General features: G+C 39.3%; 1 protein-coding gene across 2 annotated transcripts; it reads right to left on the minus strand.

Annotated features, from left to right (window-relative positions):
* Nucleotides 1–884: 884 nt before the first annotated feature.
* pla2r1 (phospholipase A2 receptor 1) lies at nucleotides 885–17,291 on the minus strand. 2 transcript variants are annotated; one of them, XM_088371148.1, is made up of 31 exons: nucleotides 16,989–17,291; nucleotides 16,268–16,379; nucleotides 15,999–16,191; nucleotides 15,754–15,927; nucleotides 15,509–15,673; nucleotides 14,935–15,048; nucleotides 14,705–14,854; nucleotides 13,620–13,808; nucleotides 13,372–13,535; nucleotides 12,755–12,868; nucleotides 11,762–11,874; nucleotides 11,512–11,681; nucleotides 10,773–10,984; nucleotides 10,493–10,638; nucleotides 10,244–10,328; nucleotides 9,612–9,747; nucleotides 9,507–9,542; nucleotides 8,977–9,137; nucleotides 8,615–8,679; nucleotides 8,304–8,407; nucleotides 8,086–8,222; nucleotides 7,628–7,745; nucleotides 7,183–7,322; nucleotides 6,762–6,903; nucleotides 6,001–6,236; nucleotides 5,619–5,793; nucleotides 5,044–5,178; nucleotides 4,173–4,295; nucleotides 3,501–3,677; nucleotides 3,315–3,350; nucleotides 885–2,734 (listed from the first exon to the last, which is right to left on the minus strand). In XM_088371148.1, exons 1-31 carry the CDS (start codon nucleotides 17,252–17,254, stop codon nucleotides 2,520–2,522), a joined length of 4,503 nt encoding a protein of 1,500 aa, XP_088227274.1. In that variant the 5' UTR covers nucleotides 17,255–17,291; the 3' UTR covers nucleotides 885–2,519. The 2 variants fall into 2 exon arrangements, with proteins under 2 accessions (XP_088227274.1, XP_088227275.1); XM_088371149.1 differs by having other exon boundaries at nucleotides 15,999–16,379; nucleotides 16,989–17,267.
* Between the last annotated feature and the right edge of the window lie 178 nt (nucleotides 17,292–17,469).

The following is a 17,469-nucleotide window of genomic DNA, read 5'->3' on the forward strand; positions in this document are numbered from 1 at the left end:
TAATTTCATTGCAAAAATAAATACGTTGTACCTATGAAAGTACAGTATAAAAAGTTTGAATTCAGCTTTGGTAAGATGTATTTGAAGAAAAGACTAACGCAAATTGGGAAAAATATCAGTGGAAAGATATCGCTTGAATTGTAAAACATTTTTTCTTACAGTTCTTTGGTACAGATTTGAATTGAACTTCTCAAAACCTTTTGTTCCAAATTTTCTGTGTACTTGTGCACACACACACACACACACACACACACACACACACACACACACACACACACACACGCACACACACACACACACACACGCACACACACACACACACACACAAACGAGTTTATTCTTAGAACAAGTTGCAAATGCTTTGGTGTATGCGCATCCATGCAAATGATTATGTGCACGTCTTTGCTGTTTCTAACAGTATCAATTAGTTGTCAAGTTTTTCAAACTGTATGACAATGGGTCGCTGTTGAATTGCCATGGAACAAACGCTAAACGCTCCATTAATATCCTCTGCTTAGAAATTCATGTCGTCCTTTTGATTCTGTAGAGTGCAGCTGCTGCGGTTTTACTCCTTCAAGGTAGCTATGAATTATTAATTACATCCTGCTGTCGGATTCTCATCAGACTGACAATAGATGCACTTTGCTGTCACAATTTTTCAAATGATTCCTCTCTGCAAACTGCTCACCTCAGTTAAGAGCAATAATACAACATCCCAACTTTATCATTCGACCTTTAAACTCCTTGGCAATGATTTCGGAATTGCAAGAGGTGTGTAATATACTAACAGAATAGGAGATCGAATAAAATATCCCTCACCTTAACTTGCTTACAACTGAAAACAGCATTCAGGTGTCATTTTATCACTCAAAACTTTGTTGGACACCTCCTTGAATTTATTGAAATATATTTACACACAAATGTGCAAATTACAGCTTATAACTTGCTTTGCAAAAAATAACACATCCAGTCATCTGTCATCTTACATTGAAAGCCGTTTGGTTAGCATTTCTTCAATATCCTCGATATCCAGCTTATAAGAGCAGTCAACCCCAGAAGAATCTTTACTGGTGTGTCCCCACCAGTCAAAACACACCATTCTGATTAATATTGCGTTTGTGGAATGAGTTACTACGTAGCAAAATCCAACTGTGACAGCAAGTGGCAAAATGGCCACCCCCTGAGATGGATAAAAACAGGTGGAATTTGCCACTTGTAATTCATCTTCCACAAACGAAACATTAATCACAACATTGTGTTTCCACTAGTTAGGCTGCACTAATATTACTACCCAAAAAATGTTGGGGTTGACTTCCTCTTTAAGATCTGTGTCCTGGTATGCTCTTTAGCCTCCCCACTAAAAAAAATAAAAAATCAATGGAGTAATATAATACAATGAGAAAGCAGGATATCAAGGAAATTAGAATTAATGCTTCCCATAACCTTATACAGTTTGAGGTTTGACAGATTTTAACGCAGAAAATCAGTAAAACATGTATTTACATTTGTATTAGTAATACTGACAAAATACCTGTACTGCAAGTACAGTTCCAACAACACTTATTGGACTGTTAATTCAAATGTACAAAGCCCAAAAAGTAGATTGTAACAATTGCGAAAAGTTTCGTTTTACTACAATTTTTTTTGAGGGTGAAAAGAATTTAAGTATTTTTTTTTTTACCTATAGCATTACAGTATGTGTACTCACATGATACCCAACTTAAAACAGTTTTCATCTTGATTTGCTTCCCAGGAATTAGTTATCCTTTTTGTCATGTTAATTAGTGAAGATAGTATACAGCATACAGAAGATTTAAAGGTACCTGGTTTGATCCTGGCTGTCGGCAGAAAGCATGTATTGTTTTCTTATAGGAAGCTCAGATCTGTGGAAAGCCAATGGAGCATTTATTCCATTTATATCCCTTTTAGGGGCCATGTGTTAGTACCCACTTCGTCCTCACTAGCAAGAAGATTCAGTACCACTACACTCATGCAGACAAGTCGAACAACAGTCTTAGTAGTAATTAATACCTACAACTACATGCTAGCAGTGAGGCAAAACTACTAGTGAAGATCTTGATGTTAACAAGTAGAACTCTATAATGTCGCTAGTAGTACTAGTAGCATGCAGTTGTCAATTAGTGCACAGATATGTCGTAAAAGTAATATGTAGTTGTCCTACTAGTACGCCAAGGTTGTCCTACTGGTGAAGCCAAAGAGCGAAGTAGTAAATGGACTCTATCAAAAGATATTAAAGCTGCTTGAGCATTTATTTGCTATCCTTGAAATCGAATAATAAATCATTTGTATTAATGAACCAAAATGGCATTAATAGTGGGAAAAAAAAAATTAGTAAGACAGTCATTCTACTCTACCCTTCCTAGTGAGGACCGAGAGCTACAGTACGTGGGCCAATGGAAAAAATGTTCTAATGGCTTTCTTACACGTGGTTCTAAAAGTGAATCATAAAAGGTTTGCTACCACTGTCTGAAGCAATGTGGCAATGTCAGTCTTTCACGTTATCCTGTGTGATCGTCCAGCTCTGTGATCAGCACATTACCATCAGACTCTGCCGCTTGGGAGCCACTTTGTCGGTAATAAGCGCTACCGAGTGTAGGAAGCCCCCGGAAATGTGCAGCGTTCCTTCTGTAAGCAAAGCACAGCGCTCCTGCCAGCAGAGCGAAGATCAACACGGCCACCAGCACAGCAGCAAGGATGACGCCGTAATGTAGTCCTGAAATGCAAAACACACAATGGTTGGTTTAGGGTATTGTGTCTCCATTTGATTAAGCCACGGAACCACTTTCAACAAAGTAATAATATCACATGAAATTGCTCCTTAGCCCAAGTTTTTGTCATCTGGTAGTAAACCTAAGAAACTAACAATTTTACATGTTGATTTTAGAATGGAAACCGTTTGATTCAATCCAGTCAATAAAGAATTACATATCATTTTCATGGGTTTCAATTGTCCAAAAGTGGCCACAACAGAGCCAAAGGGTATCATCTGATATAAAATTAGATACTAACAAAATGATGTACAATACATTTAAAGAGTTGAGTTCGGAAATGACAAACAATTCTTCAGAAGTGTTTGCGCTAAATGCCAGCAAAGATCTCAGCAAAGAGTTAACATGCACCATATCAAAAGAGGAACGGAAGAAACCTATGACAGACCAATAAAGAGTTGAACAGTAATTAAAATGAAACCCTCACATGACAGCCCAATAAAGAGTTGCATAGTAAGTAATTAAAATAAAACTCACACATGACAGCTCAATAAAAAGTTAAATAGTAATTAAAGTCCACTTTACCACTGATCGGTTCCACTTCCACCTCAGTAGTTACATCTGCAAAAGAACATAAGTGAGGTACTTTTTATTAGTTTTTTTTTTCTTTTCAGAGCGGAAAAAAACGTCAGTAGCAGTGTGAATGAGAGCATTTCCGTAGTGTGTGAGAGGTGAATCTCCTTGTGATTCTTCAAGACAAGCACAGATCACCTGATATGGTTTTGCACATAAAGCCGAGGCGCTGGGTGCACCCTGACAAGCGCCAGATTCCGTCAACCGCCCGGGTGGTGACACAGGTGTCTGCCGTCAGCGTCTTCAAGTCTGGAGCTTTGTTGGTCCAGCTGCTGTAGTCCAAAGGTGAACCGTCCACCCAAGCCATAGAATCGGCTACAAACACAGATGACACGCTTTAGTGGCTTGTCGGTTCAGATTGTAACCAAGTGGCCTACTTAACTGATATCCATATACAAAATTTGGATTGTCATACTAGTAAGCAAAATCATTCAACTATTGCACCCTAGTTCTTTTATTGGTGTGCTAAATTGTCACTTCGGATGTCTCATAATTATTTGATCTCATTTGGCTGTTAAATAATTATTCAATATTTTCAATATTTACCTTATATGTAGTTGTCCTACAAGTATACCAAAGTTGTCCAATATGTTAGTTGTGTACAGAAATGTTAGTTGTCTTACGAGAGTGTCCCTAGTCATTCCACTACTACTAAATTGTCTTACTAGTATTTAGTTGGAGATGATATCAAGGATATGAAATAATAAGACAGTTCAACATTTGGACATGGACTTTATATGAAGTGTTCAAACAGCTTTCCAAATAGTCATGTTATGTATATATACGAGCTCCAAGGAAGCAGATGCTTACTGTCAATGTTGAAGTAAAGCCCCAACCACATGTTCTGGTGAAGGAACCCTGAAGACCACAGCTGCTCCAGGACAAAGCGGTTCTCGACCTCATTCTCGATGGACAAGACATCTGAAGTGTTGACTGGAAAAACAAATAAGACACTCAAAGTGATTTGTCTTTTTTTTTCCTTTGATTATATACACGACTCACATTTTTCAGGTGAAATTCACAAATGAACTTAAATTTCAATATCATTTTCACAGGGGAAATTTGAATTTTAATTGGACCTTTTGAAGTTGCGTTTTCAGCCTTTCACATCAACTGACTGACTGAGTCAGGTCCTGAGGAGGATGGATTTTTTTCAAAGGCACTTCATCTTATTAAATTGATGCTAATGTTGTATTTAACTTTGGATAGAGCCAAATTGAATTATATGTTGCCCCCTTGGCACCGATTGCAGCCTGGTTATCTTGGAACGCGTTACCACCCCCATCAGTGGTACTTTGGCTCAATTAAGATTGGGAAACCCTGGTCAAGTAGTTTGTACACTTCAGCTCAGCAGCACCACTGTTGTCCTGTAGAGGGAGTTCCTACATTTACATTTTAAGCACATTGTATCAGCTTAATTGGGAGAATGCAAAATAACCTCAGAAGCAGGATTTCTCCTCTAGAAAATACTTGCAAAACATCCAATAAAATAACAGACATACAAAAACCACTAAGGCAATAATATCCAGTTAAATGTGTTTACATCAAATGTCAGGATTAAAACTAATTTAAATGTTATTTCATATAGTTTCTATATATTGCGATTGTCACCTGTTGTGGGTCGAATCCCTGTGACTCCGAACAGGATAAGTGCAAGAAAATAGATGGTGTGCCACTCTACCTTTTCGTCTGCAGTGCTCACGCGCCTCCTCAAAAGTCAATCTCTGCACCAGAGGCTCAAAGTTGTAACAGCCACGTCCAAATTTCACCCATGTTGCGGGGCACACAGCCTCATAGGAAATAAACGGCTTATTTCCTGCAAAGGAGAGCAGAAAACAGTTGTGTTCTTTTGTGGGTGGCAAAAAAAAAAAAAAATCATAGACATTAACTGCAATTCATGGCAATAAAAAGACAAAATTAAATTTGAAGGTTAGACCTTAATAGGGAACTTTAACTTGCTGTTGACTTACAAATACATTTGTTGAAAATGTTTGTATTTATACTTGAATATAATACCTTTTAATGAAATTAGCCATATTTCCCTGTTGATTGCCATAATTGTTGTGAAAAGCTTACCATTTTGAATAATTGCAAAATTCCCCAACTTAACCTCCCACGAAAATGTGCTGCAACTTTTCCCCAAATTTACCATCAGTTAGCCATCCCTTTGCAATTCAAGTTGTGTATCCAGCACACATACAAAGCAGCAAAGACCTTGCATCAGATTAAAAACTATGTTGGAATTTGAAAGTTTACTTGGCGGAGGAATGTGACACAAAGCTCCTGGTAGAAGAGTTTCACAGTCAGCTCGCCGCCACCCGCCATTCACGTCCATGTAAACGCATTCTCCGGTCTCTTCGTCATCTTCGGCCGCGTCCCAGTGTGTGTACACCGTATCACTGCCATCTGACCACTGATAGTTGATGCCACTCTGTAAACAAACATGATTATTTGAAAGAATCTTTCCCAGTCATTATTATACATTGTGTATAAACTGAAGGCGATAATTAAATATTTGCTATTAAAAAAAGATTGCTTTCCAAGACACACTGTTATGTGTAGGCAAGTAGAATGCTTATTCATTTGTATTTGGCAGAAATTACTGTAATATTGAATCACATAATAAGAAGTCACTTACATCTTGGCTGTACAGTCCAATCCAGTGCGGGACTCCCAATCTATTGACAAGGACCGTAAGGAAAGCCTGGTGGTAGGCATCTGTGATGCTCACTAGGTCCGAATCACTGTCTATGCACATATGCATGGCATCATACCAGCTCATGTTGCCTGAAACCACCTTGTAACTGCGACTTTTGTACTCAACACTGTCGGGGAGAGGGTGGCGAGAAGAGTGGGCTGGGGGTTTGGATGTATCTAAGAAAAGAAACGAGAACTCTGGTAAATACAAATAAGATCTCAATGAGACGAATAAATGAGCTTTACGGTCAGGATCAAATGATCTTCATGTTCTATTGTACAACCTTTCTACACCCATAAAAACCCAAAGATGAGTGAGTATCAGTCTTCGTGTACAATTTTATAAGATCAAATGTGAGAAAACTGAATTAAAAAAAAAATAATCTGCCTCTCCAGATATAATAGTTCTCAGTTTTGATTTTACCGATATGAAGAGCAGCTTGTAATATGTTTCCACACTAATGTGGCATTTCAGTCAAATTTCCTAATGGTTCTAATGTTGTGGCCACAGTTGTATCTTAATTCATACGCATTGGGATGAAACGGATAAACGAGATTTCAATCTGTTCAATGGGGACAATAAACTTGTAACACTGTATTCCATATTCAAACTATGGGATTATATTTAATGGGCTAAATGATAACATCATCCACTGAAATAAAAAATATAAAAATAACTGGTAGAATCTTTGTGACTGGTACCTTGAGGTTTTTGGCAAACAAAGCCATAGCCATCCTCACTGCACTTCTCATCATACCATTTCCCTGTCAGGTGAACGTTGTGGTTGTTGGACAGCACAGTGCACAGAGGTTCATCGATGGAGCTAATGAGCAACTCATCCTCCTGGGGTTACACAAACATACCAGTAGACACATGGACATTTATTATACATGCATGGACTCTTCATCCTACTTGAACACCACCTAAGTATACCATAAAGTACTTGTGTTTTTAACTACAGTGTATAAAATAGTTTAGTTTCTCTAAAAGGTCAAGTTCTTCCATGAGAAAAGGACGTTCACTGTCTTCATTTCACAATATGTTTGTACATTAAATGTCATCAAAATTCAGTGACTCGCATTGATGATAATATTTAGCAATGTAGGGCATGCTCTCTCTTACATTGAGGTAGCTCTTTGGTTCAACAGGAGACCAGTTGGTATAGCTGACTGGCCTCCCATTAGTCCATTTCATGGTGTCTTGATTCCACAGACCAATCCACACGCCTACTGAGATGCCTTGAAGCAGCATGGTTATGTATGCTGCATGAAAAAGACAAAATGACATGACAGAAGAAGCTATACAGCTATACAAAAAAAGTATACATGAATTGTAGATCAGAAAAAGTACTCTCATTTGAAGTTAAATTTAATTATGTTACTATATGTCTTCATAAAGTATATTAAAATTAGATGCTTTTCTTTGTCATTAAATAAAAACGTGACAACAATGTGTTTTTAGGGGGAGTCTGGAAAGGATTAATATGATTACTATTCATTTTAAAGGGGAAAGATAATTTGCATTTCATCAAGTAAACTAATTGAATTTAATCAAGTAAACTAAATACCTTGTTCAATCTCATCTTCTATAGCCACGAGTGAGCCTTGGAAAGAGGAACAGATGGAACGGGCGTCGTTCCAACTCTTTCCCTCCCTTGAAGTGTCAGGGAGGTGAAGCAGGAGACACTACACAAGCACACAAGGGGAAATGTCTCATTTGCATGCAGTTGCCTTTGCGACAGAAGCAAAGGAAGGGACAAGCAAAAGCTTCCACTTGGTTACAGTTCATTTAGTGCACAATTCATGCGGAACCTGCTGCTCTATTTCTTTTAATCAATTGGGCGGTGTGTCAAATTTACGTTTTTATTTTCACTTGTCAAGTCAGTTAGCTCAAATCGAGACCCATGAATAACAGTTCAAAGTCAAGTCGGGTCTTTCATCAATTTTAGCAGAGCGTCAAATCTACAAATAGGTGTTTTAAGTCTGATTTTTGTGACTGGAGCCCCCCCACCTCTGCTGTCTATACCTTGTGTCCAAAGTACAGCCATTTCTCTGGACAACCACCGATGTAATGCGGTTCCCTCGGAGTCTCCACTACAGAGATGGTCTTTCTCTTACAAACATATCCATAAAGATCGTTGCATTTATTGGCTGACCACTTCCCTGAATCACACGACAACACACAAAACACATCGGTACATGTTACACAAATGTACATTTTCTAACGAGCAACTTTATGTTTACCTGTTGATGATGACATGGTGACACACAACCCATTTTTCTTAACATTGTGGCCATCACTTCCTTGTGCCCAGTTGGCAAAGTTGACCTCTGTCTTATCACTCCACCTGCAAAACAAAAACAAAACAAAAAATTTGAAACCCTTATCAAGTGCTTAATTTAATTGCATTGCATGACGAGCTATGTCAATATACTGTAGTAGAACACTCGTTTTTCTCACAGGTAAGACAATTCAGCAAGTTATACAACACAGTTGTTCTACTAGTGCGTATGCAATATGCAATATGAAGCAGCTCAAAGACACACACACACACCTGACCTCCTCTCCATGCTGGTCAATGGAAAGACCAATCCACCAGTCAGTGGGTCCTACAGAGAGCTGGGGAGAAAAAAAAAGCCATCAACCAATGAACAGTAATATGACTTTTGTCCATTGTCTAGTTTTGTGCCGATCAGAGGTGGAAAAAGCACTCACACTCGGAGCTTAACCAGAAGTATGGCTACTCGTATTAAAACTCTTTTACTTGATAACTAAAAATACTAATTCAAACAAAGCAAAAAGTATTGTTGGTGTCTGCACTTTTGCCTTTCTAGTAAAACTGTGTATTGAAATCCGCTGATAAATCTATTAATCAACTTGTGTGATTTAAAAACAAAAAAATGTGAACAAACGAACCCGGCGCAAGCGCTCTTTAACAAAGCTCAGCTCTTCTTTGGAGTGAATGGACAGCAGGTAAGCTCCCATCATCTGACAGGCAAGAGAAACGGCGTCCCAGTTAAAGGGCTGCTTGGCCACCAGGTACTCAGCTCCACGGTAAAACACCCACGGCTCACTCTCTGTGGGGTAGGTTAGGGATATTTGGCTCTGGGTTGAAATTTGAGGATGAATCTAAAATGCCCTCTAAGCTTTCATCCATAAATGCAAGTTCTAACAGGTTCTACAGCATTTTGTGTTCAGGCTCTAATACTGTAAAATTCCCTATTCAGAAAAATTAGTGGAGTGGCTACTTTTGTAATGTACAAGGAATATTACGACTTTATCGCGACCTTGTAAAATGAATTGATATTTGTTTAGGAATACATTACACAAATTTGGAGATAATTGCTGGAAACAGTTACAAACATTGAAAACTGTGGGACTGAATTATGGAGACATAGCATGAACTGTTTTTAAAAATGTGCATTAAATAAAAAGAATACACTTACGCTCAGTGTACCAGTAGGGCTTTTTCAGTTGATCTCCTAAAACATGAATAGATTTTGCTAAATCATTTGATTGCACCTTACCGCGCTTAGGTTAATGACTTTTACCTCTGGCTACTTTACAGATCCACTCATGTTGGCTTTCACATGGCCGTGGCATGAGGCTGTTAGGCAGGTCACTGTACACTGCACAGTCCCTCCTATCATCCTCGTCATTTTTATCCTCGATGAAGGAGGTCATTACCTGCACAAAAATATTCAATCTACATTCATCTTCTAGAGATGCCAAGCCATTTATTTGGATAGCCTTGATATCCAAATTCAGCTCAACGATCTAGCCTGCCTTTTGTCCTCATCTGTAAAACAATTAGCCACACAAGTAGAATGACTGTCTTACTGTTTCCTCTGCACACGAGGATGACAGTTTTGACAAACTAGTAGGTTACTAGTGAGGTATTTTTCTTTTACTTTGTAAGGTCCAAGAGGGTATTCGTGCGTGACACGTGCCTACTATTTGGGGATAATGATGTTACGAGTGCACCCCGGTAGTTTAATAAAATTTAGTTGTGCACATCATCATGTTGAGAGGTGCATGTAAATGCCAAATGTTAGGGACAATTGTTATTGGTTAGGAGACAACATTTTTGAAATTGTTATAATTTGCATTGGACTTCGGACAGGTTGTGTGAAGTGCCCCATGACTGCATATGAATTTTGGAGGATATTCAAATGGCACTTACAGGAGAACCATCAGACCATTCCCAAGCTCCTGCATGTTCAGGATCTCTTTTATTAAAGCCAACCCACAGCCAGCGACCCTCTGTTCTGAAAAGCAGGAGGAGAATACTAAGTCTGATTATGTGTGCAGCATACCAGATTCTTCTCTCATTAGACTCATTCTAAGATGGATTCTGCAAGAGGGGTTGGGGTAAACATTAGCCAAATTCACTTGTATTTTGTATGTCACAATTATGAGAGCCTATACCAACCCTTCAAACATGGTACTGAGCAGTTGCTTGACAAACACTTGCTCCTCATAGGTGCGGAAACTGGCCAGCTGAGCCCCAAGAGCCTGGCAAAAGTAATCAGCTTCCACCCAGGAGCGCTTCATGAGCACCTTTTCATCGTGAAACACCTAAAAGAACAACGCTTGGTGTCAGTTCAGTGTACAATCATAATTTTTCTGTGAAGCAAAATAAACAAAAATAAGAAACACAGAAAACATATTTTCAAGAGTGATGCATATTTGAAAAAGGTTAATGATCATACTTTAAAACAATAGAGGAGACCAGGCTGTGATTCCCATCCTGGAGGACAGGCGCTGAAGGCATCGATGTGGGCTACAGGTAGCAGCTCGCCTTCTTGGTAGTTGCTGATGCTCTGCTTACATACTGACAAAGCCTTGTGGGAATTGCAGTCTTTCACCTCCCAGTGGCCTAGAGCAGACCCACCTGACATCGCAACACAGCCATTGGCACTGACTAAAATGGGAAAGAATAAGCAGGTCAGTAAACTGTTCTTTGGATTATTTTTGAATATTAATAAATTTACACATTTTCTAAGGTTAGGGATATGGGTAGAAGCATGCCATTTTACATTTTTCAGTTAATACAAGAAATAAATCAAATATAAAAACAAATCAGTCAAGCAATAAAGTAGTATCATGTATCTGTGGTTTCAGAATTGCAAGGAAAAATACACATGGAGGTCATCTACACACAAGTAGTATAAGATACTTTCAAATTTGTAGATAACATATCTGAGAGCTGTCAAATTAAAAAAGAATGGGGCCTAAGCTTCACCCTTGAGGAACACCATAGCAAATGGGTACAAACTGACTTATGCAGTCCAATAACAATGGAAAAAAAAGGATCCTCAACTTATCTATGATAATATGATGATAAACAGTGTCAAAAGAAGAAACCAGGATTGGACATGGTCAACCACAGACATAATAAAGAAACACAATAAATCAGACCCCAAAATCCTGTTAAAACTTTATTTATACCTGGCTGGTGTTTGTTCCAGTTTGTGAAGGTGAGGGGCAGATTGGAGCTATTGTGATGAACCCATTTGTATTCTCCCCTCTCTCCTGAGTCTACAAGGCCAATCCAATATGACATGCTGCTGTTGGCCCCATTAGCACTCAACAAACTGTTGACAAATGCTTGCTCAAATCTTTTGGAGAGATGAAAAAACATTAGGATACAACCATAACCATTTTTAAATACATGTCAAATAATATATTATTACAGCACCTGTTTTCCACAGTAAGCAGAGGTGCATTGCAGTAATAGCCACTCTGTGCATCTTTATGTGTCTGCTCATGGCTGGTGATTGTGTAACAGGAATGACCATGACGCTTCCAGCCCTGCAACAGTAACAAACATCCACTCAATTAGTTAATTTCCCATTTTAAATGTGGTATCTGGGTAAATCTCCTGCTATCTACCTAGGTGTTGTAACATATCAATTTGTCACCCAAATGACCCACCACATCAACTACACTTTCATCGGCATCAGTTTTAGTCAGAGTTTCATTTGGACATAAGTAGTGCTTTGCCATCCTATTGTGATATCTATTGGAAAAAAAAAACTGGTTGGGCATCAAGTACTCATAGATTTCGCTAACTGAGGCTGGACCTCCCACAAATAGCAGAGTTCTATTGGATTTGGAGTAAAAGTAAAATGGCATCAGAAAAAGAAATGAAATCTCCTTTTCACCACTGACCGAAACACAGACAAAAGCAGAAGTCTTAATAAAGAGACGGGGGAAGTATCCATGGCTGCGTCATCTGGTCGGCGCAATATGGTGTTGTTGTGTTTCTGAGTGATGAATCAGGAGCGTGACATTCATGTCAACACGGTCAAGGAGCAACACGAATGCCAGAAACAACGTCATAATTCCAATGAATCAGCTCCATTGTGCTTCAGACTGGCAGTTTGGAGCTGCGAGTTTCATTGACGCAGCAATAACAGTTCTGTGTGAAACCCTTCTAGAGTGAATGTTTGAAAGAATTCCCACAATAAAGAAATTTTACATATTTGCTCCTCCTTTTTGACGCAGTCAAAAAATTTCAAGTCTACATTTCTTCATTTCAATGATTCAATCATTTCCCCAGCATTACATTTTGGCGTCACCTTTTCAGCATTGACACGTTTTTTTTTGTGTGTGTACAGAAACGGAATTATTACTATTATTATTGTCATTCAACTTCTTTAATTCTAGTGTATGTAAGTCCGTGTTTCACCTCAGGGCAGCCTTCATCCCAAGTTCCAGGTTCATGCCCCGATGTCTGATGTTTCTCCATTCTGCACACAGCTGGAAGTTGCTCGTCACAAGAAACCAAAACCCAGGCGCCTTCCTGTGAAAATGAAGCAAAATCGTTTACAATTCATTTAGTGTACCTACAAGAAAAAAAAAAAAAAACTCTTTCATGAATGTCATCATAAGTGAAGTACAGTATACAGTACTCCCCAAAAAGTTAGGGATATGGGCAGAATCAAATACCTGATTTTAATTTTCAGTTCATTGTTAGAAAATTAAATAAATTGTATTCTTGTACAATTTGTTTTGTACGAATGTGTTGCTGCTCCGTGTGTTTTAGTCGCAGTTGTTTGAAGGTTTGTAATTATCGGAATGCTAGTTTCTTTGGTTTGTTTGGTTGTTTTGTATTGTGGTATTTCTATATCATACTCTTATGCCTAATTTGGACAAACATTTATAGACAAATACACTTTCCAATCAACAGTGTTGATAATATTAATATTTGGAATTCATACGGTGGAGTTATGATGCATCATTAATGACTCTTTCCATCCAATAATTGATTCCTACGGTGATCAAATGATAGGGTTTGTTGCCCACCTTCCTGTCCGCCTTGGCACAGAGAGTTGCACCAGTTAGGTTGTGAGGAGGGTGATACTGGTGCCACATTGTGAGAGTTACTGGCGAGCCATCAGACCACTCTACACTAGCAGATGAAGCTTGTTTCCGGAGACCGATCCACATTGCTGAAGCTTGGCCAGAATCTGCAAAACGTAGCATTCGGATGCACCATTTGCCGAAACTAATATTATACATTCCTGCGGTGCAGTTGAAATAAAATATCTTACAGTTAGCCAGAAGGCTGTGCAGGATCTCCACTTCAGAGAGAGAGTGAAGGCTGATGAGGTTGGCATTGCGAGAGCGGCATGCCTGAGAAGACTCCTCCCAGCTTCCTGCATGCGCCAGAATCTGGTAGCAGTAACCGTTATGAGGCAGCCAGCCATCATCACACACTGTTTGGATATACTGCCAATTCTCTGGACAGGAGGAAAAAGAGAGCCTGAATCAGAAGGGAACATTTAGAGATTGTAGTCATAGCTTCTTTTGGAGGGCCATTATGACTGTCAACCCAAATAAATGTATGAGCACCTCATATTATATACAGTAAAAGCTACAAAAGAAACTAACAAATAACTCGTTTTCAAATCAGACGAGTAAAAACTGGTCAAATATTAAAAAAAAAAAAAGATATTATTAAAAGTGAAGACAATTTGCAATTCTAGTAATGACACACGAATTTGATGCACAATTTGTTTTCGCGGGCCACATAAAATGATGTGGCGGGCTGTGTCTGGCCCCGGAGCCTTGAGTTTGACACCTGTGTACTAAAATATGAAAAATATAGTAGAATACCTGTATGGGCAAAAATGGACATAAGCAGAAAGGATTGTAAACTCAAACAAGGCCTGACAGAAAAAATACTCCACATACCATATTTTATGTACATGATTATTTTTGTTAAGGAATCACCAACTGCCCTAAATCATTTTGACTACACTTTGTATATTTTAGGATTGTATTACATCACCGCCCAGTTGGTGGTACTGATTGATAAAAACAAATCTTACACAAGACTGGCCAAAATTGGCCACAAACAAGCTTAAAAAAACAAATCTGACAATTTCACTGCAGACTTTTTGTTTTGGTGTTGCTGCCTTTGACGCCATACAAAGGAAGGTCAGATGTTTTTTGTCCAGGTGCAGAGCAGCTGTTCAGCCCAGCAGCAAACACAGCTAAGAAAATCTTGGACATTTATTTGACTCTTCTTCTTCTCCATCCCTCATGTAGTCTACAGTACAACTGGAGACGGAGATCTTTTATGTTTTTAATGTTCTCGGCGAATAAAGATTATTCTGATTCAGTTGTTTCTCACCGAATGGCTCAGCTCTGAGCGTGTCATTGGGCGTCTTCTTGCAGATGTAAGGCAAAGCAGACTCACAGGAAAGACTCTGCCAGAGTCCTTCAGGGCCAGAGTTGTATACTCCACATTGTCTGTTGTCTTCCAGAGGGCTGGCCGGCAGCGCTGAAGGAAATAACTGATTACATGTAATCCCACCACAAAAACAGGCATTACCCAATTTCATATAGAAAAATTCTTCATACCTGTGGTGAAATTAGCCAATGAGAGAGGTGCGCCATCTGACCACTGCCACCCCCGACCGTCCTTCAAGTGGTTGAGCCCAATCCACACCATTGCTCCAACACTATTCAGCCGATCTAACACAAGTACCACATGAGGTCATGAGCAAGCAAATTAGTAACATCATTGGCGGAGCTAGGATTGTTTTCTTTAGGGGGGGGCATGGGAGGGTCAAGAATATCTCAAGCGATCCACAAAACAGAATAAAAGCTACCAACAAACTCTTTAAAAAATGTTGATGGAGTTTCATTTTAATTTTTCTACAGAGTATGGGTGGAAAAGCAGGAAAAAAAATCTTGGAGAAAATCGGAAAATACCTCAGTCAATCATCTGGCTTGGCTTAACTCATATTCCACAAACGTTATAGTCATCAGAATGCTGTGTTTAGTCTATTGGCGGCAACGTACAAAATCATAACAAAAGATGATCAACTAAATAGTCCGATTTTAGTGGATGATTGTGTCCTGTACACGAGTGCACATGCACAGCAAAGTAATATTTCATCCTGGTTCCTGTCATTCTCAAGCAGATGCATACCTCTGATGTACCTGTGCTCTGCCAAGCTGGTGATGCTGAGCAGATTTCCACCCTGAGCCTGACATGTTAGCATTGCTTGACTCCAGGTCAAGATGGTATACAGGTTGAACTGGTAGCAAGCACGAAGCTCCTGGTTGGACTCCCAAAAATGCTCACAACTGTAATCTACCATGGAGATATTAACAAAGACTTTAGGATTTGGAATAAATCCTCAAAGGGCTTATTATGTAGGTGGAAGTAATTACCATGCACAGGACAGAATCCCCATTTTTCAGCCTCATCATATCTAGTGGTGGTCGAACACCACGGAAGATGATCTTCACGGCCCTCAGTGGTGCACTCCGAGTACCATTTGTTGTTGTATTTAAATGGTAAAGCACAGGGCATGCCGTGTGCATTTCCCAACAAGGTGTGGATATCTGCAGGGACGCAGTATGTAATGAACTAAACAACAAAAGCTCATTTCTACTCAACAGGACCGTAATTTTACCTTCATATGGATTTGAGCAGGGCCCCTCTCTCGGAGTGTTGTACCTTTTCCACTCATGATAAGAATTTCTTTTCACCACCACCAAATTCCCAGCGACAGCCACCTTCCACCGGGATGCCCCGTACAGCATATTTCCTCTGCAGCGCCACCACAGAACGGGAAGGTCCATGTCGCATTGGAAAGTTCCGAGGGGCTGCGCGGGGTCAGACATATTGAGGCCCAGGCATGTGCTGGTGCCAGCGTTAAAGAGACGATGGTGGGAGACCCACTTCCACAGCATGCGGCGGGTGGGACGACGACAGTCCCGGAGCACCAGGTTGGATTGTTCCACTGTGACACAGCGTTGAAGAAGGTTGCTCTCCAGGATGAAAAGACCCTTTCCTACAGAGAAGATGGATGACAAACTATTTTGGGTGTCGAAAGGCTATGGAAATAGGTATTGTACATAAAGTACCGAAGTACCGAAATTATACCAAAGCACATTTCAGTATTTTAATTATGTACATAATAATAATAATAATAATAATAATAATAATAATAATAATAATAATAATAATAATAATAACAATAATGATAATAATAATAACAACAACAACAATAAAAATAATAACAAACCCAGAGTAATTTGCCACCTCTCCTTAAAGTAAAGTACATAGATTATTTTAAAAATACATTATACATTATGTCAACATGGTGTACTTCTACCGGAGTATTTTCTTACTACTCTACTCAAGCACAATTAACGATTAAAATCTCTCAAAAGCATATGACTTATAAAATAAAAGATTTGATCAGAGCTTCTCCTTTTCCCAAAAGTATGTTTGTCTAAAAATGCAGTCCAACAAGTGAGTACTTTGCCACATCTGGATCAGATGTCAATCACTTCTCGCGCTTGACAACCCGCTGCATATATGAGCCGTAAGTTCTCCTCCATTTGTATACATTCAAGACACTAATGCCTGCGTTTTTTCAAATATTTTTAGGGCTTACTGTAAAACTCGGTTAGCTTTTCTTGCTCCAGAATCACGCCGTCGTCCTCTTCGTCCTGGGCGGAATACGCACAAGTTTTCAGCAACAATAAAGTTACACAAATAGCCGTCACCACGTCCACGTCCATGCTGCGGAGCAACCGTGAGAACATTTCGACGGCGGGTTGCAAGGTCTAAAATGTTTAAACATTCCGAGAGGCCAGTTCTGGAAGTCAGTAAAATCGTTGTTCGTTCGTCGTCGTCGTTTTCCCCCCAAATCACTCCCATCAAAAGTTTAGCAGAGGACTTTCCAGCGTTTCAGTGGGGGGCTCCAACGTCACGTCCGACGGTGGAAACCAAAAGAAAATGACTGGCTGGATGGATAAATGCATTTTTGATTGATGGAAGAAAGAAAGAAAGAAAGAAAGAAAGAAAGAAAGAAAGAAAGAAAGAAAGAAAGAAAGAAAGAAAGAAAGAAAGAAAGAAAGAAAGAAAGAAAGAAA

This window comes from Syngnathus floridae, chromosome 3, assembly GCF_059516105.1.
Source record: "Syngnathus floridae isolate MCC-2025c chromosome 3, RoL_Sflo_1.0, whole genome shotgun sequence".
Taxonomy (NCBI): Eukaryota; Metazoa; Chordata; class Actinopteri; order Syngnathiformes; family Syngnathidae; genus Syngnathus; species Syngnathus floridae.

What these genes read in the sequence shown, in the direction of transcription:
- pla2r1 (XM_088371148.1), bottom strand. Translation starts at nt 17,254, where the DNA reads ATGGGAGTGATTTGGGGGGAAAACGACGACGACGAACGAACAACGATT. An exon ending in GGGATGAAGGCTGCCCTGAG is followed by an intron (nt 11,875 to 12,754) that starts GTGAAACACGGA and finishes TTACTGTTGCAG; the next exon opens with GGCTGGAAGCGTCATGGTCA. An exon ending in TGTTTGCCAAAAACCTCAAG is followed by an intron (nt 6,237 to 6,761) that starts GTACCAGTCACA and finishes TTCTTTTCTTAG; the next exon opens with ATACATCCAAACCCCCAGCC.